General features: G+C 32.8%; 4 protein-coding genes across 10 annotated transcripts; 2 read left to right on the top strand and 2 right to left on the bottom strand.

The window, feature by feature from the left end:
* The first annotated feature begins 328 nt into the window (after positions 1–328).
* Positions 329–10,375, top strand: LOC108565332 (battenin). Its single transcript, XM_017924751.1, has 9 exons — positions 329–347; positions 6,800–6,996; positions 7,735–7,868; positions 9,115–9,273; positions 9,329–9,466; positions 9,525–9,714; positions 9,773–9,922; positions 9,981–10,121; positions 10,175–10,375. The coding sequence occupies exons 1-9, from the start codon at positions 344–346 to the stop codon at positions 10,304–10,306; spliced, it is 1,245 nt and encodes a 414-aa protein (XP_017780240.1). The 5' UTR covers positions 329–343; the 3' UTR covers positions 10,307–10,375.
* A 12-nt stretch (positions 10,376–10,387) lies between these two features.
* LOC108565330 (actin-like protein 6B) lies at positions 10,388–12,382 on the bottom strand. Of its 2 annotated transcripts, XM_017924750.1 has the most exons (6): positions 12,249–12,380; positions 11,882–12,186; positions 11,645–11,820; positions 11,125–11,593; positions 10,972–11,067; positions 10,389–10,814 (listed from the first exon to the last, which is right to left on the bottom strand). In XM_017924750.1, the coding sequence occupies exons 1-6, from the start codon at positions 12,271–12,273 to the stop codon at positions 10,650–10,652; spliced, it is 1,236 nt and encodes a 411-aa protein (XP_017780239.1). In that variant the 5' UTR covers positions 12,274–12,380; the 3' UTR covers positions 10,389–10,649. The 2 variants fall into 2 exon arrangements, with proteins under 2 accessions (XP_017780238.1, XP_017780239.1); XM_017924749.1 differs by having other exon boundaries at positions 10,388–10,814; positions 10,972–11,593; positions 12,249–12,382.
* Positions 12,383–12,456: 74 nt separating this feature from the next.
* On the top strand, positions 12,457–14,182 carry LOC108565333. Of its 2 annotated transcripts, XM_017924753.1 has the most exons (4): positions 12,457–12,588; positions 12,642–13,290; positions 13,348–13,524; positions 13,798–14,182. In XM_017924753.1, the coding sequence occupies exons 1-4, from the start codon at positions 12,553–12,555 to the stop codon at positions 14,100–14,102; spliced, it is 1,167 nt and encodes a 388-aa protein (XP_017780242.1). In that variant the 5' UTR covers positions 12,457–12,552; the 3' UTR covers positions 14,103–14,182. The 2 variants fall into 2 exon arrangements, with proteins under 2 accessions (XP_017780242.1, XP_017780241.1); XM_017924752.1 differs by having other exon boundaries at positions 12,642–13,524.
* Positions 14,183–16,415: 2,233 nt separating this feature from the next.
* Positions 16,416–21,358, bottom strand: LOC108565328 (BTB/POZ domain-containing protein 7). 5 transcript variants are annotated; one of them, XM_017924744.1, is made up of 6 exons: positions 20,830–21,358; positions 20,249–20,412; positions 19,348–20,197; positions 18,986–19,283; positions 17,899–18,082; positions 16,417–17,831 (listed from the first exon to the last, which is right to left on the bottom strand). In XM_017924744.1, exons 2-6 carry the CDS (start codon positions 20,373–20,375, stop codon positions 16,705–16,707), a joined length of 2,586 nt encoding a protein of 861 aa, XP_017780233.1. In that variant the 5' UTR covers positions 20,376–20,412; positions 20,830–21,358; the 3' UTR covers positions 16,417–16,704. The 5 variants fall into 5 exon arrangements, with proteins under 5 accessions (XP_017780231.1, XP_017780232.1, XP_017780233.1 ...); XM_017924746.1 differs by having other exon boundaries at positions 19,348–20,194; XM_017924742.1 differs by having other exon boundaries at positions 16,416–17,831; positions 19,348–20,412.
* Between the last annotated feature and the right edge of the window lie 338 nt (positions 21,359–21,696).

Genomic DNA, 21,696 nt, shown 5'->3' with positions numbered 1-21,696 from the left:
GTAGAGATTACTAATAATTTGAGATAAAACAAAAGTGGGATACTGGAAAAGAATGGAGGTAAATCAATAATAATAATAACAATAACAATACGTGCAGTTCACCGTTATTCAGATTCAATTTTAGTTTGTGTTTTTCTTTCTTTCTTTACTCGCATCAACTTGGCCGCATTGATATGTTGTAGTTATAAAACGGGTTCTCGTGCACACGCACATTTACTATATTAAAAAAAATCCAGTTCCAGCGTAGATTTGTATACTCATTTAGTCGGTGCTTTTCACCAGGTGGACGAGCCTTCGCCAAGAACCAACGTAACGATCACAGAAATAATAAAATTACATAAAAATGGGTAAGTCTGACAGCGGTTTTAAATTTTCGCGTTTTCGGTTTGGTTAGTTTTAGTTTTTCGTATTCAATTTTCATTTGGAAAGCATTGAATATGCATGTGGTTCTGGCATATTTATAGGTGACTCCGCATCGGGTTAAAGGCAAAACGTGTTCGCTGTCAACTGGCTAAGTGACAGTTAATTGATCCGACATGGAGCTCCCATCCCGGATCACCCGATCACGACGAATATTTCATTCATCTGCACTTAACTATCCGGCGCATCATTTTTAATTATTCATCTCGGGAAAAGCCGACGTTCGATACGGAGAGGGCGGGGACAACGGTGGTGCACACCCCTATGTCTGTATGCAAAACCTGACCGAGCCAATCAATCGTCGCCCGGTATTCCAAAAAAAAAATTGTCTAACAAACAAAAAAGCGCGTCATAACATTTTGATCGTCATCGCAATAAACTATAATAAACATTAAAACAGTTATTGCTTTATATTGTTTATATATGAAAATATAAAAATTTAAAACATTTTTTAATTATTACTGAAGAAAATCGGTTGAGAAAAATGTCAGTTTTTTGACTTATTACTATTTATTACATGCATTTCTCAAGTTATTTAAGACAAGTATCAAGTAGATCGTAACTATCAACAATTACAATAAAATTGTACTAATAGTTTATGTATAAAAAATAATTTTGTGTATTAAATTTAAAAAAAATTCTTTTTAATTATTGTTAATTAAAATTTACTTATTTTTGAAAATCTACAATTTGTCAACATTTTTTTTAAGACAAACTTAAGCAGATCAGTAAAATCAACAAATTACAGTGTCCTAATCGAGGACTTTAAAAGTGTACAAAAAGTATAAAAAAAATATAGTTTATGTATAATAAAATAATTTTGTGAATTCAAATTTAGTTAGATTTGAAAATCTAAAATTTTTCAACATTTTTTTTAAACACAAACTTAAGGAGATCAGAAAGATCAATAAATTGCAGTGAGTGACCGGACTAATTTAGGACTTTAAAAGTGCACAAAAAGTATAAAAAATGATAGTTTATTTATAATAAAATAAATTTGTGAAGTCAAATTTCTGATAAAATAATTTTGTGCATTAACATTTATTTTTTTTTTAAATTTTTGTTAATTAAAATTTAGTTAGTTTTGAAAATCTTTTTGTCAACATTTTTATTTTAAGCAAACTTAAGCAGATCAGTAAAATCAATAAGTAACCGGACTAATAGAGGACTTTAAAAGTGCACAAAGAGTATAAATAAAATAATTTTGGGTATTAACTTTTTAAAATCTATTTTTAATTTTGTGAATTAAAATATTTTTTTAACATTTTTTAAAAGACAAACAAAAATGAGAGATAATTGTTATATTAATTGTACAAATTTTCGAAACGTTTGTGCAATTTTTTAAACATACAAAACCTGGATTTAAATGTAAATATATTGGATAGTTGTTTTTTTTTGTAATCATCAAAGAATTGATATTAAAAGTTTTAACAATGTGAATCAATTAATTAATTAAATATAAAATTTATTTTATATCAAATTTTATGATTTTGAAATAATGTTTTTAATGATAAATTGATATTTTGTCAATGTTGCCATTTATAACAATCATTGTTTGTTTTTTCTAATAAATTTAATAATTTTTTTAACATAAACAATTTTAATAGAATTAATAATAATTTTCAACCTTTAAAAATACATATTTGCATTTCTACAATACAGAAATACCTCGCTTAGTGCGATTCTGCCAATAATCTGTTTGAAACCGGATAAATAGAGGAACTAAATAAAATAGAAACCGCACAAGAGACTCAACTGTATAAAAGTATTATTTTGTCCAACTGGACATTAATGAATCCGGATTGCCCTAAACCGCACTTTGTGAGGTATTTATGTAGTTATTAAATATTTGTCAAATTAAATTAATTAATTCAATTGTATATGAAAAATTAATAATGATAATCTAAAAAATTAAACGTGTTTATTAATAAACATAATTAATTTAAATTAACTAACAAAAAAACTTAAAAGTATGAATAATGGCAGTGATATACAAACGACATTTTTATTGTGAAAACTTACTCAAAAGACAAGATTTTTGTATAAAAAAATTCTAAATTGTCGTGCATTTTCTGTTCCCTTCGAAAGTGGATGTTGTGAGTTAAAAAAAAGGGGGAGAAAGTGCGGCATCGGTGGAAATAACAAACAAAACAAAAAAAAGAGAGAATGATGCAGGGAATGGAAAATGCGTTAAACGCCCTTCGATCCGAAGGTATAAAAACCGTATAATTTGGTAACCCACTTTCGTCGCTCGATCTATTATCCTTCCCCCAAGGTATGTCGCCTTTAGAATTTTTCCTCTATATACAATTTTTTAGAAATTTCCTCTTTAAGCCGTTAGAGAATTGTTCAAAAAATAGGACAGAATTGGAAATACTTTTGATATTAGAAATTTTCTTTAAAAAAAAATAGAATTGTCTACTTTAAGGAATTAAGACATAGAATTGGAAAAACTTTTAATATTAGAAGTTAACGCAAATGCATTTTTTTGCATTTGCGTAAACATTTAAATTGTGTCTAGTTTTGCGATTACAGCAAGGACATTGGGTATTTCATTGTTGAAGTTTACTTATCAGTTTTGAAGAAAAAAAAAACGGAATGTTTTAAAGGAATTAAAGTATATAACGCGCAAGTAATTAATAATAAATAAAAAAATATTACTAAACTACTCAAGATTGTCCATTCAAAAAAAGTACCCTAATTATAATTATCAGTCTATTATCAAACTTAAAAAATAGTTATGTAATTATTGCTAATAGGATTTTGAAAAATATATTTTCTTTTTAATTCATTTGTAAAGTTTTTTTCGCGCTTTTTGTTCTAAAATTTTCTTTTAATTATTTTAATAAAATTCTTTACGTAACCATTTGATGGATTATAAAAGATAATTTTCTCTTTTTAAAACTTCACATTTGTATCTTCACAATACAGCAATTAAAAGAAAAACTATTAAAAAAAAAATATTTATGTAATTATTGCTAATACGATTTTGAAAAATGTTACTATTTTATATAATTACGCTTTTGAATCTAAAATATTCCATTTTTTTTTAATTCATATAAAAAATGTTAAATAAAGGATATTCATGCGTGTGATTCAATATTAATTAAATACGCATAATTAATACTTAAACACATTTAAGACGAATCTCATTTAATTGATAAATTACATTTAATTATCTTTGGCAGCAATTATTGCTAATATAATGGGTTCAACTCTACTGAAACAATATTCTCAATAAATTGGAATTAATGCTGTTACATAACATTTTAAACGTCAGAGAGTTGATGTAATTACTAATTAAAATAAACAGAATTTAACCAAATACTCGGGGAAAACCAGAAGGATAAGTTGTGATTTACAAATAATAGTTATCAGGATAGGATTTTTATTTCTAAGATTGCTCATCTCGTATCAAAACAACATTGAAAACAATTTGTCTAATTAATAGTTATATAATGTTACGTCAACATATATGTTAAACCCACCAACTTTTATATAACTTTGATATTTTGAAATGACAACATCAATTCTGTCAAAGTGCATAAACTATTACATTGGGAATACATTAATACCTCGCATAGTGCGGATAATCAGTTTTGTCAATATCCTACCGTATTAATCAAGGACTTTAAAACTTTATAAAAATTAATTTTGTGTACTAATTTTTTATATTTACTGAATTAAAATATGCAAATTTAATAAAGCCGCACTGATCGAAGCCGCACTATCCGAGGTATTGTTGGATAAATGAATTATTTGACTGGATAAACTTATAAAGAACAGAAGGATAACGTTTAAAATGAAGCTATCAATCTTTCAAACAAACCCCCTAACAAAAAAAGAACAGGTATATCCATAAACAGATCATTCTGGTATGTTTTTTTTTCTCTTTCGAACGTAATTTTATATAGGTGATAGGGATTACCTACAATCCTTTGTTAATGAATTGGGTCTAACCGCATGCCATTGAAAAACACTTCAACCGTAATCGGAGGTTATACACAGGAAATTGCTTCATCTACCTTTCCTCCAGTTAAATCTAACCTATGAATGATTCTTTACACAAAAACTGTTTATATAATAATAAAATATTAGATAAAAATGAATATAAAATATTTGCATTTGTTGCGTAATTTTAATGCAAGATTACACACGTATATTTAGAATCGTTCAAACAAGTTCATGCTGAAAATTATTCTACGATTCGTGATAATACAAAAAATAATATTAACTATTTTATTTACCTATCCCCGATTTACACGGTTTTAATGTAGAACCATGTAAATCTAAAAGTATTAAAAAAAAACGCATAGTACAGGTTAATTTAACCATTTATTTTATTTTTAAAACGTGTAAAAGGAAAACGTGTAAAGAAAGTACAGTGTAGAACGAGAGATTGGTTATTTTAAACATTTATTTTTAATTTGTATTTTTTTTCTAACCGTGTAAAAGCGAAAACGTGTAATGAAAGTGCCGTGTAAAACGAGGAATAGGTGTACTTATATTAACTTTCCATTAATCTTATATTGTAAGCATATAAAAAATATCTAGTCCAAACATGTTCCCCTTTATATGTTGTTTAACTTTTGTAACTATTTTTGTATCGGACAGACTGTTGAAAATAAATGTTACCGCGACAAGCATAAAAGCAATGGATAAGCAGCAATATGTGGATCAAGGTCAATCCAGTTTACAATCTATACTGCTTACATTTATTAGCGTTGACACACATAGGAAAATTAAGATTAATAAACGATGCACATTTGTAATCTTATGTAACAAACGCGAATCAATTAATTGCGCAAGCGAATGTTTACAGCTTCGTAATTTTTTTTTGCAGTCTTTTGAAGTAATTCATCATAAAATTATAAGTTTTTTATAAAATCTTAAAAAAAAATACAGAAAATTAATATCCAAATACTTTCCGATCCGCGTATTGCTTAACTATAGTTAGCTATGATTGGATTTTAATTGTTATTTCATTTGTTATTCAATCAATTTCGTAATTTAACTATAATCCGAGTTGTATAATAATAATTCATTTATTATCGGAAGGACATGTCAATAAGTATAACAAAATTTAACTTTTTATTCAATATTTAATTATTTGTAATCAGATTTTAAATATTATATATTAAATTTTCGATAATAAATAAAATTGAAAATTCCCGTTGCATTTGCTGTCATCCTGATTATTGAATATAAAATCCAGAGTGAGAAATTTTACACTTTAATTTTCTATTAGCGTTTTTTGTATGATCATATACTTCAATTCCAATTTTTTTTATGTCTATTTTTACACAATTTTACATTTTAATTACGGCAATCCTTGTTATGTTTTTGTTGATTTATGAAGTACTTTTCTGTAAACTAGCAGTATTTTTTTAAATTTTATAATTTCATTCCCTCTTCTTATTTCCTCTAAAATTTCTGATGGTCTCATTTTGTTGATAGCAATTAAAAAATATAGTAAAATTAAGATATTCTCATTAATTAATTAATTGTAAATAAGTATTTATATTTTAGGTGGTATATATTAAAAAAAAAATAAGAATTTTAAATTTGAAAAAAAAACTACTTTCAAAATTTAAAGTTTTGGTTAGGATTCAATAAATTATTTATAATTTTGTTATTAATAAACTTATATGAACAAAATTGATAGAAATACAAATTCATTAAGTAGTATTTTATAATTCAAAGAACTATTTATATCAAATGAATGGGTGGTACCGGATAATGCTTTTATCCAAAGATAAAACTCGGAAACGATAGCGTTTTTAATTCTTTAAAGTGAGACTATGCTTCGGAATTGGAATACAGCACTATCCCACTTTCACTTTCAACGAACGCGCGCACGAACATAGAGACAAGTAAAAGAAGGAAGTTGCATGAACAATCGTAGTAGCTCAAAACATCGACGTCGTGGTTTGATGGAAGTGTTTGTTCAAATGATAGAATTGATACTCTTATCAACAATCATGACTAGTGAAGAAATCTTCGTCCGATAGAAGCCACCTTATCAAAATGCACCGACTGACGATTTGAAATCAATCAGGTCACAGGTTCAACAACTATTATCGCAACACTAAAACAAACAGAAGTATGTGCACCACGACAACCAAAAAACTACGCTTCTGATTATTATATGCAATTATTCTGCATACTAAACATTAACTCATTATAACGGTCAGCTGTGGTAAACACCACGTTCTTTGATAAAGTCAAACAGTTGAGTTGAAGTAGTTGGAATTCCCCGACCACCGTCTCCTACTCTCTCTCTGAATAACTCTATCTGAGATTTTAATTGGACGCAATATCTGGCGCTCGTGATGCTCCAGAGGCTTCGCTGATAATAGGAGTTTCGGTGTTTGTTTAGATTATACGATGGTGCCGAACGATGAGGCCAAACGCCAGGAGGAAGACGTTCAGATCGTGAAACCTAAGAAGATCTGGAGAAATCTAGTAGCCTACTGGCTGCTAGGTCTATGTAATAACTATGGTTACGTAGTGATGCTGAGTGCTGCGAATGATATCCTTCACACACAGGGAGGAGACGCTGATGTTCATAACGATGTAAGTTTTAGGTGTCTAAATGCAACCATCAACAACTTTAGATATTAATACTTTATATACTGAATATATTACTAAGTTTTACTTTCTATTTCTACTTTTTTTTAATAAACAAATAAAATCTCTATAATAATTGAAAATACAATATAATTTATTGTATTGGAAGTAAGGATAAAAGTATGTACTAAAACGTTTATACTCTTAAACAAATTAAATTATTATTCCATATAATCAAGGTTATGCAGTAATTTAATACCTTTGTTTATTTTTGCAAATAAATTATTTATTATATGCAACTACAAATGTTGACTTCTCTTCTTTAAACATTGAAATATAGCAAAAAAATACACTTTCTCATTTTTTGTCTTATTGTCATCATTAATTGTCTCATAAATTTGCGTCTTAGCATTTTATCATTAAAAGAAAATATCTTTTTTTAAACTAATTAATATTAAAATGTAGTGAGTATTACATATTTTTAATTAAATTGAACATTTAAATTTATTTTTTATAAACGAATAGTTATTACTATGTAAATGAACGGTTTAGCATAATCTTGCTATTTACAAGTTTCTTATCTGCAGAATAAACTTGAATCCGGATTAGCGCAGAGATTTGCAATATGAAATTATAAACATTTCATTGATAAGAGATAAAAAATAGCAAAATTAAACACAGCCACCACAATCAGAAAATCAAAATACAAGGAAGACAACTATTATATTTTCTGTTATTATTTAGGTTCCAGTTAATGATGGGAATGGTACAGATCATAGGGATTGTAACTACATCTCCACTGGGGCCATATTATTAGCTGATATTTTACCTAGTCTAATTATTAAATTGATAGCACCGTTTCTTCCATTCTTTGTCCAGTAAGTATTTCATAATTTTGTCCTAAATCGTAGTTCATTACCACCAATTAATAGAACAAAGCTATTATTAAATCTTGTATCGATTTATCAACTAACATATAATCAACTAACTCTGGAATGCGAATCTTCGATAACTACAATTTGTATTTATAATTTTAGTGTTAGTTAAGTTACTACTTAGTAACAAATATTTTTTATTTTTACCGCACATGTTTTATTACATTTTTATGTACATTTACATTGCAATAAACTTAACTTATGTTTGTTTTTTGTCATAATTTTATGCGGTAATTATAGAAAACAGTACTAACTTACACCACAAATAGATATAATAAAATTATGCATGTAAATTCTATATTCACAAATTTCGATGAAATCCATGTACAATATTTATAGAACATAGATGAGAAATTACATTTATATATAATGTGTTTATTCTAAAGTAATCAATAATTTGATTACATATATATTTAATTACATTAAATAATGTTTGTAAGGAAGGGATTGAAAATCAATAGTTCTAAATATATTAAACATTTATCAACATTATCAAGATCATCGCATTTGCAAAATTTCTTATCTAATATAAATAAACACTTATATTAGTCTGGATTCATTATAAAACCTAAATTTGACGATTTTTTTATTGGAATCAAATAAAAAATTAACTTGTAATTAAATTAATATTATATTAAAATCTTTGCAAAATTAATACATAAAATAACATTTTTTTTAATAATGAAAATCTTTAATTTAATTCTGCGAATACAATAGAATAAAAATATATGTAAATGAAGAGCGTCGTATAGGAATAATGATATAACCTTGCAACATAAGCTAAGGTGATGTAACTCCTTAGGCTACTTCTATTTGTTTTCAATAAAGAAGTTTTAAAAATATATATCTGATAGATAATCAACCTCTGTTTAAATGGAAACCCGATGACGAAAGTATGAAAATTTGTTATAAATAAATAAATGTTGTTTTGCTAATATAGAAGATATGTTTTACATAGTAATTTTACTGGATAACGTCGCCGCTCTCCACTAGTTAGAACTGATAATTCAATTAAAGCTAGCTCATCGATTAATCTGTAATAGCAAATTTGGGGTATTTGCACAAATTTGCTATTACAGATGAATCGATATGCAGTAATGGCAATTGCGAATAAATCTTGTAATATCTGTCAATTTGAATGGCAAACTGATGTGTAAACACTTAATTGAGTAATACAATTCTCTTGTAGCGTCCGTGTAGGTATTTGTATTGTATTGGCATCGGCAGGATTCCTGGTGGTGGCCTTCAGCACGGGCCAATGGATGTCTATCCTAGGTGTTATCGTCACGTCCTTCAGCTCCGGATTGGGTGAGGTGACATACCTACAGTACAGCTCTTTCTATGACAAGTGAGTCGCATCCATATTCTATAGCCGAGCTCTTGTAATCTGTTACATAATTCAGGGACGTGGTGTCGACATGGTCCTCCGGTACAGGCGGCGCTGGCGTTTTCGGCGCCCTGTCTTACGCGGCTCTGAATAAATTAGGACTCAGAAACGCCTTGCTAATCATGCTAATTGTACCGGTGACAATGGGGATTTCGTAAGTGAATTATTCACCGTTTAAATGTTATGTAAACATCGGTCGTATCCATGTACAGGTTTTGGGGAATCCTCAAGAGTCCGGAGGAGAGAAACGAGCTGTCCACACAGCATAACGTCAACGAGGAGGAGATTAAGAATCCAAAGTCTGCGTTTATGAAGAAGATCAAGCAGGTGCCTGGTCTCTTGAAATTTATGATTCCATTAGGTTTGGTGTATTTATTTGAATATTTCATCAATCAAGGAATGGTATGAGCTCGTTGATTGTTTCAGCTGGTTCACATAGTTTATAATAAATTTATTTCAGTTCGAGTTGATCAATTTCGACAATTTCTTCATCGACTCTAAGGAGCAGTACAGGTGGCTGCAAGTCGATTATCAAATCGGTGTATTCATATCTAGATCTTCAGTCAATTTAATTCATATTAAGAAGATCTGGCTTATGTCAGTACTTCAAGTAAGATTATACTAAAACGGAGTTGGTTGATGTTCAATTATAACTTTCTCGATTTTAGCTTATTAACGTGGCTATTTTCACGACAGAAGCTGTATTCTATTATGTACCAACCTTCTGGATAGTCTTGGTCTTAACACTGTGGGAAGGTCTCCTCGGAGGTGCGGCCTATGTAAACACTTTCTACAAGATTTCAACCGATGTAAGATTCATAACAACATGTATTACAATCCATAATACTACTCTTAATTGCAGGTACCTGAAGAAGATAAACAATTCTCAATGGGTGTTACTAGTTTTGCGGATGCCATTGGTATAACCTTCGCTGGCATCTTTTCAATGTTTGCCCATAACGCAATATGCGATCTACCAAAGCCCCAAAGATGATAAGTCCTATTTACATATAATATATTTTATTATACACATATACAATAGTACAGTAAACGTCAATTCAAAAACTTATTAAAAATCATTTTAATACTGGTAATATATTGTTTTCTTTATAATTTTTTGTTTGTTTATACATAGATTTAAATATTAAAATAAATGCTAATTCTCTCTCATGCATTAGCCTTTGAAACCTTACATACTAAGGAGTTTTAATTTAAAATGGTTTCAGAAACCGTTAAATAGTTTTCATCTTTTGGCTTTTCTTTCAAGGAACTCAGTTCACACCTAAATCTAAAAATACTGATCATGTAGTAAAGGGAAGTAAAATGATTATAGACATTTAACATCGAGAATGAACAATAACTTTTCCAACTTCCTCGTACTCCTGTTTGGAGATCCAGTACGACTGAAAGGTGGCAAGGGAGCCGAGTATGGCGCCGCCGAGCCACGGGGCGAACCTGCGGTCAATACTCCCATTCTGCGGTATTATTTTCAACCGCATGCTCTGAAACAGAATCGAATTTATCAGTTGCGTAACTAATTAATAGACATCAAAGGACTGTGGATATCTACAGAAAGAAAAGAAAAATAATATACGAATAAAATATACAATTGTGTATTAGATTTGGAAGGAGAGGGGGAAAAGACGCAAGGCGACTCACAGGAGGGACTTTTAATTGTAAGTCTCTTGTTAGACGCTCAGTGAAGCCGTGGATGTTGGAATTTCCGCCAGTAATGATAACATTAGAATACATAGTCTGAAATAATATTAGGTCAATATCGAATTTTACTGTCATGACATCAATCGTAATTACTGCACGAATATCCATCTCGCACATGCCGACACTAGTAGTTACAAGAGAGCTAACGTCCAAAGAGGGTTGAATACCATTACCCACTCTAGCAGTTAAATTGAAGAGCGGTTCGACAACTTTGAATCGCTCAATTCCAAAGTCTCGATTATAACCGTTCGGAAATTCATAATGTACGGTAGGCGAGGTACGCACCACATCTTCGTCGTAAGTGGACTCGGATAGCTGAAGAACAGAAGCATGGAAGTCTTGCATTACCTCTTTTACCATGTAGTTGTGCCAAGAGGCAGTCACGCCCTTGAAGTGCTTTTCGCGCCAGATTGGAGCTTCCTCTTGCTTCACCACCTCCTTGCTGGCGACGCGATAGTATGGCACAAGGTCCACCTTTCTATCTTGGAGCATCATTCTAGCTTGCTCCAGAATATAGTCAGATCCAGCTGGGGACTTTACAATGGCCTGAGATACAACAAATCTGAAAAACTTATCAGTAAAGCAAGAACATAGAAACATATTTATTATATACCCTTCATGTATAGGAACAGCAGTGGTATGGGTAGCTCCAGAATCAACAATCAAAGTAGTTGGTCTGGAGTTGGACATCCCAACAAGCATTGCCCCCTTAGCCAAATGAACAGCAGGAGAATTAAATTTCTCAAACATTAGTTCAACCATTTGCTCCCTCTTATGTTGAACCACCCACTGCAAATGTCAAATGCATTGTTATGCAATAGTTAACAAGAATAGGAGTAAACATATTTACAGCTGGCTCAGTTAGAAGTACTGGATGATTCTCAAAAGCAGTATGAAGCCTCTTGGTAAAAATATACTCCAGCATATTCTCAAAATGATCCCAATTCTCCACCATACCATCTTTCAAAAATGTTGTGATCTCAGCTCCAGGATGCTTGGAGTGTAGAGCAACAGTTCCAATGTTATACTTCTTGAGATAATTCTCCTCATAGATAGCAATAGAAGAGGGTATGTCATGTCTAGGATACTCTTCTCCAGCATACCCAACTCTCATTGTATTACTACCTACATCCAAAACCACAGCCCCAATATCATCTAGATTTTTCAAAAATTCAAACTTATATAGTTCAGCTAATAGTGATTGTCAGTTGTATTACCGCCACTGTAGACAGCTCCGCTCATCTCGAAATACCGAATCTAGACCAGTCGATGCACTTGTGTAATAAATAGCTTAAGAACAACTTGCTAAAACAACTGTTGTGCGCCCATTAAATGCAATACACAAACATATGTAAATACCAACGTTGCCGCACTAAACAATACAAAACCAGGCAACTCGTCCCACACAGACAAATCAATATTTAAAGTCTGGCGCTAAATTCAAACTCCTCGTGCACCTAGAAAAAAGAATAGCAGAGCAAAAAGCACCTCCAATTGATTATTGTCAGTCGCCCAAAGGTGATGTCTTCGATGAGTATGATGAACCGCTATGTGGAGGTAAGTCATTCATAACAATGTTGAAGTAGAATTGATGGATATTTCCATTCTAGAATAACTGTAGATTGTGCAGAAAATGCTTTTGCTGCCCAAAATGTCGCGCAAAACATGAAAGGGCGGTACATAACATCTTCCCTGAATGCTCTATATGTGTTTATGGGAAAATGGTGTTGAAGAAGCCCTCTCAGGCCTTAATGGTGCATATTAAAGAAGCCCACTGGCCATTGCATTGCGTTTATTGCAAAAGAATTTTCGACGCAGATGATTTTAATCAGCACAGCAAATGTCCCATTGGTAAAAGCAGATTAGACCTAGTAGCTAGGACTCCTCTTGTACCTAAGATCCTCATGGAATGCTATGATGGCGTCGATTCACCCCCAGTGGAATTCTCCGGTTTTCTTTTGGTGGCCATTACCAGCACTCCTAGAGACTCTATGAGGGCTATCCAGATCAATGAAACACCAATTGATAGGATGGCCAAGATCAAGAATGCCAATGAGAATCTATCCAGTCAAACACCGAGCGTGTACGACGAGAACAAGAGAGCGGAGAAGAGAAGGGTTACGTTCAGCCAGACGCCGATGGTGGAGAATCCGAAGAAGAAACCGCAAGGGTTCTTGAAAGGATCACTGAAGAAGTACGACATGTTCAAAGATGAGAACATTTCGAACCGCTTCAGTACTACTATTGATAACGAAAGAAGTGAGCAATTCCTTCTGCTGAAGATCGTCTATAAAATAATCGCGTACATATATGCAGGTTTCACTAAGTACGAAAGTGCTACAAGCAAAAGTCAATCGCAATCCGTTACTACTTTGGACAGATCTAAACGCAGAAGGAGTAGCCTTGGTAATGACACCCTTTGGGAAAGCGCATTAAACGATTCGGCTGATTTTATTGATGAGAAACCGCCAAAAAGACGAATGATCGATTCAGGTATTTTACAGTTAAACAATAATCTTTTTTCCAGATCGGCATAAAACAATTCTGCAAAACTAATTTTCATTTATTTACGTTATTGTTCTTTTCCTTATTTTTTGTTCCTAGATGTTGCTCTTTTGTTACCGTTTTATTTGTATTTTTTTTAGGTAGGTTTATTTTTAATAATTTCGCCAGAATCTAGGTAGCAGCACAAAAGTGCTTGAAAGCCTGACTTGAGCAAAGGTTTGAAACTAATAAATGGTTTTCTTTTAAATAATGCTATTTCAGGTTCGTCCGTATCTTCGGATGAAGCCCCGAAAGAGGTGGACTCTATTGTTCAGACTGAAACTCCGGGGCTTTGGTCCTCGATGGCTTATTTGATGAAAAGCGTGGTTCAGGGTATTGCTGGCAGTGGCCCAGAGCGCAGGAAGCGCTTTTTATCTGACAGTGACTGCATTAGCGATTTGGAGATCAAGCAGCTGAAGAAGATCAAGTTAACCGATATAAAATGTCGACCTCCAATTCGCAGCTATAAGATGTTACATCTGCAGTATCAGTCGCCTAAGGTTGGTAGAGGTACTCAGACAGATTAAACAAAACCATTTTTACTCACATAATAATTAATATATTTGGATGTTCCAATTTTCAATGTTTATCAATATCAATTAAATAAAGGAAGTATGTATAATATGAATTATATTATTTAATATATTTATATATATATATTTATATATAATATTTACAATTTGAAATAATTTAAAAGTAATCTAAAAAATATAAAACAAAGTAAGGGAACAGTGTGAAGGGGAGTCTGTTGGTAGAACAGCATGCTTATATCATTTGTTGATGCATAGCAGTAGTTTAACATAAGTTGAATTTAGACTGTAAAACAATGTGTCAAATAATGAATCCAAGTAATGTAATTGATGTAATTAATCGAAAAGTTAAATATATATCACATATAGAAAAATCCAAGATTCTTATTATTTAAGTGTTCTTTTCTCATATATATATTTGTTTTAAATGTTATCATTTATATCCTTTGTTTTCTTTCCAATGCTAAGATTAAAATAGTTTAAACCCTGAAAGTTGGCCGCAAAAGGTATGTATGTATTTAGAAAATAAGAATGAAATCCTCGTATCCCTAAGTAGGTATAAGGTGTTGTGTTTTTTCTTCTTCTTTTTCACTTTATGCTTCGAAGGAGAGAACGGCAAATATTCCTATATCGCTTTCCTTAAAGCATTACAAGTATCCTTTTTGTAAGTTCATATTTTTTTCCACTAAGCTAACATGTAGTTTGCAACAATATTGAGATTACATTAACATAGATTACATTTTACCTACATATCACAAAATGGCGATCTGTGACTGCAAAGAAAACCAATAAAAAAAAATTATATTTATACATCATCATGATCATAGTAATAAAAAATAATAATAGTAATAATAATAATAATATAAAAAAAAACAACAACAGTAGATGACCCCACAAAATAAATCTTATCACAGATATTTTAATAACTAAATACAGAATGATATGCAATAAATATTGGCGAAATGATTTAAATATGATTTTTTTAACCCTTCATAAAGGAACAAATTTAAATTAAATTAGAATAATCATTAATAATATTAATTAAAATAATAATAATAGACAGAGATAGAGAGAAAGAGAGAGATTACACCTTTTAAAGGTTCGTTTTATATAATTTTTGTTTTGGGAAAATGAAAAACTTTCTTAGATTAAGAATGTAAATGGGACGTTTTTTCGTTGTGAAACTGTTCAATTTTTTTTGTCCCATTCTTGTTTTGTTCTTTGTTTCTTCTCCACACAACTCGAAATTTAAGTACATTATTACGTTCATTATATATATATTTATATTTGTATATAGAATAATTGCACACTAATTAAATTATTAGAATTACTTTGGCCGAATCCAGAAATTGCCAAATCATACTCGCTCCACTCCCGTACGCTCTAATTAATTATTCGATAATTTTCTTTTGTTTTACATCTGAATATCATATATATATTTACATAAAATAGCAAACATACACAGGTACAAGGATAATAGAAGAGTTTTGTTCTTTCCGACTTATAAGTATTGGCTCGACGCTACCTAAACCACAATACACATCGACACAATTCCTGTTTGTTTATATTTATATATACTTTTTTTCATTCTTTTCATTTGTATTTCATATATATATAGATATTTCTGGTTTTGTTCATTTTGCTTATTTCGTCCAATGAGATAAAACGCGGAATGACAGAAGAATACATTTATCTAGATAAAGAGAGTTGAGACAGAATCGTAAAGGACACGAACGGGACTTTGCTTATCCATATTATTTTATAATTATACCATATTATTTTTTTTGTTTATATATAGAGAGAGTTGACCATTGAAAATACACTTAAGTAGCTCGTTAAGTCATATGCTATTACGTAACATCAATTCAATATCTACGTGGATAATAAACGAAAATTCTATATACGTCGTAATACGTCAACATTTATATTGGAAATGTGATACTAGCAAAAATTTCAGAATCAATGTTCTGTGGTGTTTAAATTTCAAGTTATTGTCTGAACCACACCCTTTCGTATTTGTTTATACCACTTTCAACTAGATTTGGCACATCAGTGCATCTTATTTACGAGAAAAAATCTTGAATCACAGAGCCACTAGTGTAATCTATAAACGTTATGTTTTTCATATATATATATTTCTTTTTGCTTTTCCATATTAATCTAGATAAGTGTATTTCTGTTAAATAGAAACACTGTATATACGGAAATTGACAATTAATAGCAACATTGAGTATACATTACACAAAGAGTTATTAGTCGTAAATTAATAACAGTTATATATTTATATATATTATAGATTAATTTCCATATTATTATAATGTATTTAATTATTATTTTTAAGTTTTTTTTTGTTCATCATTAATTAATATATTATCTTTGAAGTGAACACTTAAATTCATCAGTGTATATATGCTTGTGGTTCTGGGGGAAACGTTAAACATTGAATTATGTATTTTAGCTCATTAGAGAAGATAAGAAAATAGATTTAGAAGAAACACCTATGCCAGTATATGTTTGGGTCCTGGAGGAATGAAATCAAGTGATAAATGCGGAATTGTGAGAATTTCCTCAGTTTGAAATTTGACTTAGAGCTTACTTACTATAAGAATCTGGGCATGGGATGATAGGGCTGAGAATCTGGTCGATGATGTGGATAAGTGTTTGGCGGATACCGTCTGTACGAAACTGGATGAAGCATCGGGTTCGGAAGAACCTGCGAACCGCCGAGTGATGCGTGCATGTGGGCCGTTCCATCGCCTAAATCCAATTCCATCTCCTGTTGTTCCTGTAATTGGATCTGTCCAAGAGTTGATGTCGCCATTGCTACATCCGGCATGATGTCCGAGAGATGACCGTCACTGCAGGAACTGCTCTCCGGTTCGTTTATGAAACGGAATTCGCCTTCAGGTACAATAGCTGGCAATTCGTGTCGTTGAGAGTAGGTCCCCTGTCTCGGAAATGTCATGTTCCTACCATAACAGTTCCTGTTGCGGCTCTTACTAGGCGATGGTTGAGATTCGTTTGAAGGTGCAGGCGGTAGCTCGTTCTCCGCTGGTTCCGGTACACAGAAGCAATTTTCCAACATATCGGCCACTGGATCTGGAAGGTTGAATTCCCTAACGACGCGTAAACGTATCTGTCTGCTAATTTCATGCCGTGAAGACAATGGCATATTCAATGCTCTCTGACAACCTGGACTCTGTCGCAGCTTCTGCTCGCGTTTCAGCATAGCGTTCATGATTGCCGGATCAGGTACTGGTATTATGGAAGCCAGCACATCTACGCCAGCAGGCCCGTGAGCAGGCCTTGGCTTCTCCTCGACCATATACAAAGTGTCTGGAATGTCCTGTATGTATCTTACCCTCCTCAACCTCATGATTTCCACTTCTTGCACTAGCTGATCTTCTAAGAGGACCTTCACTTCCTCGTAGTACGGCATGAACAGTCTAGGTTGTACGAACAAACCGTTATTCTTAGTGCTTCGAATCCAGGCATTCACCCTCATGTTCTCGCGTTCGCCACCAATCATGTGGCTTGGCGGAGTGCTCACCAATCCTCTGCGGATGGCCTGGTTCAAGATGTCGCTGTTTGGTGGCAAAACATGATCCATTCGCACCAGAGGCAGTAGATCCGACAATATTTCTCGTAACTCGACATCGCTCAGATCGCGCTTCTTGACCCCTTTTCTGGTTACCGAATGCGCGGTGTGATTTAACAAATTGGGCTCTGCAAACCAAACCAATCCAATGCGTGAGATTTCACATAAAATACTACAAACACGAATACTCCATACCTCTATCTTCCATACGTCTGACTAGCTCATTTTCGCCCCATTTTAATACTGCATGAAGTACTTCCAGCTCGGAAGCCTGTAGAAACGGACTCTTCAAGACTTCCGCCAAGTGGATTTTGTCCAACTGATGAAGGACAGATGATTGCGCCACGGGTTGAAACTCTTCGCGCAAGAAGTGCAAAGCCTGGAGATAGAAAAACACCTTGAATGTATTTTGCTTTCTCGCATGAGAAATAAAGAAAACAACTTTTCATAAAAATGTTTGTACAGTCAGTAAATCAATAACATTTTAGATATTTAACAGTATTGTCTATACTTTTATCAAAATATATATATTTAATTGTGAAATATACATATTTGAAATTATTTATTTTAATTAAGAAAGGTCGTAAATATGTTTCAAAAATTATAATCACATAATATATTACTATATATAAAATAAGTAATAATATTTATTGCAACAAAAAAAGAAAATAAGTATTAAATTAAGAAGACTAATGAAAGTTGATAAATCTAATTATTATTTTGTATAAACTTGTAATTTAAATTTTGGAATTGACAACGTTTTTCTTTGAGAAATATTAAAGAATATAACAGAGTTCAATAAACTGTTGCTAATGTAGAAAGGTTGAACGATGAAGGAAGATCGATTAGTGACTGGGAAGAGAAAGTAACGGCGAGATACCAAGCAACAAATAAATAAATAGTTGCAATTGAGCAACTGCTACATGTAAAATATATAAAGTACTTAAAAATCTGTTCATAAATATTATATATTTTGATTTTTGAAACTAATATTTAGGAAATTCTAGTATATTACTAATTTCTTGTATTTATAATGGTTTATTATTTTTATGTTTCTTTATTAATATAAATATTTTATAATTAATATAAATATATATGATTCACTGTTTATTGTTTTTTAATTTGTTTTTATAACTAACTACGTTTGTATTTTTATAATGACTACATATAGCTCCAAGTCCCACGAACGTATCCTGAATGCTATTATATACCAGTGATCTGCATTTTTTTTCTATTTGGAAATCACTTGAATATATCAATAAATAGTAATTGTTGTAATTACCTGTCTATGAACCCAAGCAGATCCGTGTGGTTGACGTGACCATTGCAAAACTGTAGGTAATGTTTCTAAAGACAACCAGTCTAAAATGAGATCCTCACAGCCTTGTGCAAGTATGTCCAACTCGAGGAATCTACCAATCTGGTACAATTCCATAGCCTCTTCGAGCGGAGAAGGTCGGACTCTTCCGGTGTGTGCCAAAGCCTGAGCCTCACCGAGTCCTCCTCCACAGCCTCCACGTGATATATACGATAAATCGACTTGATCTAAGTAAACGGCATTGAGTAAAACCCGCGCATACCTAGACCAAACAAACATAAAGACGACTTTAGAAGGAAGAATATCGTTGTGTATAGGAAACGAACCGTTTAGGAATGACGCTCTCATCTAACACAATACGAGTTGGAATATGTAGCGCCCTCTCTGTATGCTCTTCGCCGCTTCGAGATCGTCTCTGCAAAAGGTTTCGGAAAAACGGAGATCTAGCAGATAATATAGCCTTGTGGCATGGCAGTTCGAGTTTAGGCCTGAATCCGTACTCTGAGTTTCCGGAGTCGGGCCTCTGGCAGTCTGTGCCGTCTGAAGTAAATACCAAAGCAGCATCGGCGTAGTCACCGGTCTCGAGTAAATAGCTCAAATCGGTTTCCAATGCATTTGGCGTGCCAAATTCTTCGCGCAGTCTTCTCAACAGATTCATGTCGATGTTTGTGTCATGGGGGCAAATGTCGCCAGTGTACAAATAGCGTAACAACGCTGAGAAGAGCTGCACGTCGACGGTGGCCGTTCTCAGCTCCAAGCAGATTCTGGCGCCATATCCCGGACATCCGGCTAAGAGATCTCGGAAATAAGGACAACGTGCCGACAGTAAAGCCCTATGTATTGGGAAACATGCTCCTCTGTACACCAGATCAGCATCTGTGCAATACTTGAAGTCGTAGAGTGCGGACAAGTCCTGTTTGAACGTGGCTGCTGGCGGTCTGGCCAGTTCGGCCTGAACGCAGAGATCCTTCAGTGCAGCCAAAGCCTCGTACTCCTCTAGCAGAGCGGCGATCTCGAGTGGGGTCCAATCGGATACCAATTCCCTCAGCATCCTTCCATGGTCGCACGCCTTGGAGGATCGGCGACGACGAATCAGCTTCTTCTTGAGCGTCGCGAATCCAGTGACCTTCTTTTTCCTCTCGCGCACTATGACCCCCATCGTTTCTCTGTAAACTGCTGATGGAGGATCAGTCAAAGGAATAGCCCCTGGTATTCCCGCTTGCTCACCAGCAGATGCAGATGATGCGTTTACACCCATTCTGTGTACAAATTCTTCAGTCATGCACTGCTCACTTCCCACACCCCACCAGCTGTGCTGCAGTGCACATGGAAATAGACAGCCAAATAGGTTCATCGCTTGCCCAGACTAAGGCCTGACATGCAGACACAGCCTGCAAAAAATGCATGAATGCATCAACAACACACACTAACCAAAGTATAAAACAAGTGACATCATTCAATTATTAACAAACAACATGCATATAAATGATAAATACAGAAAATTAATCATAATTGATATTCACTAATGATTCATATATACAAACATGATTGTCAAGCATATATTGAATAATTGAATTCTCGATAAACTGGAATGTTGTTACAAGTATGGTGCGCTCTAATGAAGTGACCTTTCAATTTATCAGTAGAGTTGTACTTGAAATCCTGTGCTGAGGCTTCACTGAATTCAGCCCTAATAACATTCATCGTAAACATTCTACTGTACATCAAATGCAATGTTGTTTCACACAAAAATTAAATGGGTCAATTTGGGGTTGGGTAAATATTCTATGTTTATGAGCTTATCTTACCCATTGCAGAGCAGTTGCGACGAGTTTCGTATGGAGATATTCGGAGCGATAGGTTTTCCATTCGGGAAATCGGGATGCATGGTACAATAGCTGGATAATGTTAAAGTAGGCTAAAGTGGTAAACAACTGTTGACAGTATTTGCGGACGCAAAGGTTAAAGGAAGCTCTCAAACGATGGGGGGCTTACGTCCCGATTCTCACCTGGGCGACACAGAATCATGTTGTTGGCCGTAATCATCAGGCATATGCAGTTCAAAAGTGCACCCATTAACAATCGTTCTTACATTTTCTAGATATGTGTATTATAGTAGCCATGTTTATGTTCCACCACTCGGACGAAAAAAAAATATATAGATCTGCAATTGAATAGGCCTACGCAAAACCACCTAACACTGCCTAAATCCAATTGAAAACACTGACCACAACCCTTACGAGTTCAACTGCACCAACATTATTATTTTATTTTGCAAATAAACCACCTTTATGTGCTATTTAGCGTACAAAAAAATTCAGCACACACAACTCTTGTTTGTACTACCAACATGGATGCCATATCCCACCCACATCAAACGACCATCCAATATCAATGAAAAAAAGACCAAATAAAAATAACAGATTTGCAATTAAAACCCGAAAATCATTTTCAAATAACAATTAAAAGAACAATCAATAATAAAATCCAATAAGAATAAACAAATATATCAATAACATTAATAAAATATTTGCAAAACATCAACAAATACTTGATAAAAACAACAGTCAATCATTGAAAAGCATTAATCTTTTTAATCCAATTGGTCTTAAACTTATGTTTGCACTTAATCCGATTTATCTTATCTTTAAAATAGGTTTTAAATAGGTGATCTG

This window comes from Nicrophorus vespilloides, unplaced genomic scaffold (genome assembly GCF_001412225.1).
Source record: "Nicrophorus vespilloides isolate i.1.1-1 unplaced genomic scaffold, Nicve_v1.0, whole genome shotgun sequence".
Taxonomy (NCBI): Eukaryota; Metazoa; Arthropoda; class Insecta; order Coleoptera; family Silphidae; genus Nicrophorus; species Nicrophorus vespilloides.
The sequence above is the reverse complement of the archived record's forward strand: the minus strand, read 5'-3'. Positions and strand labels throughout refer to the sequence as shown.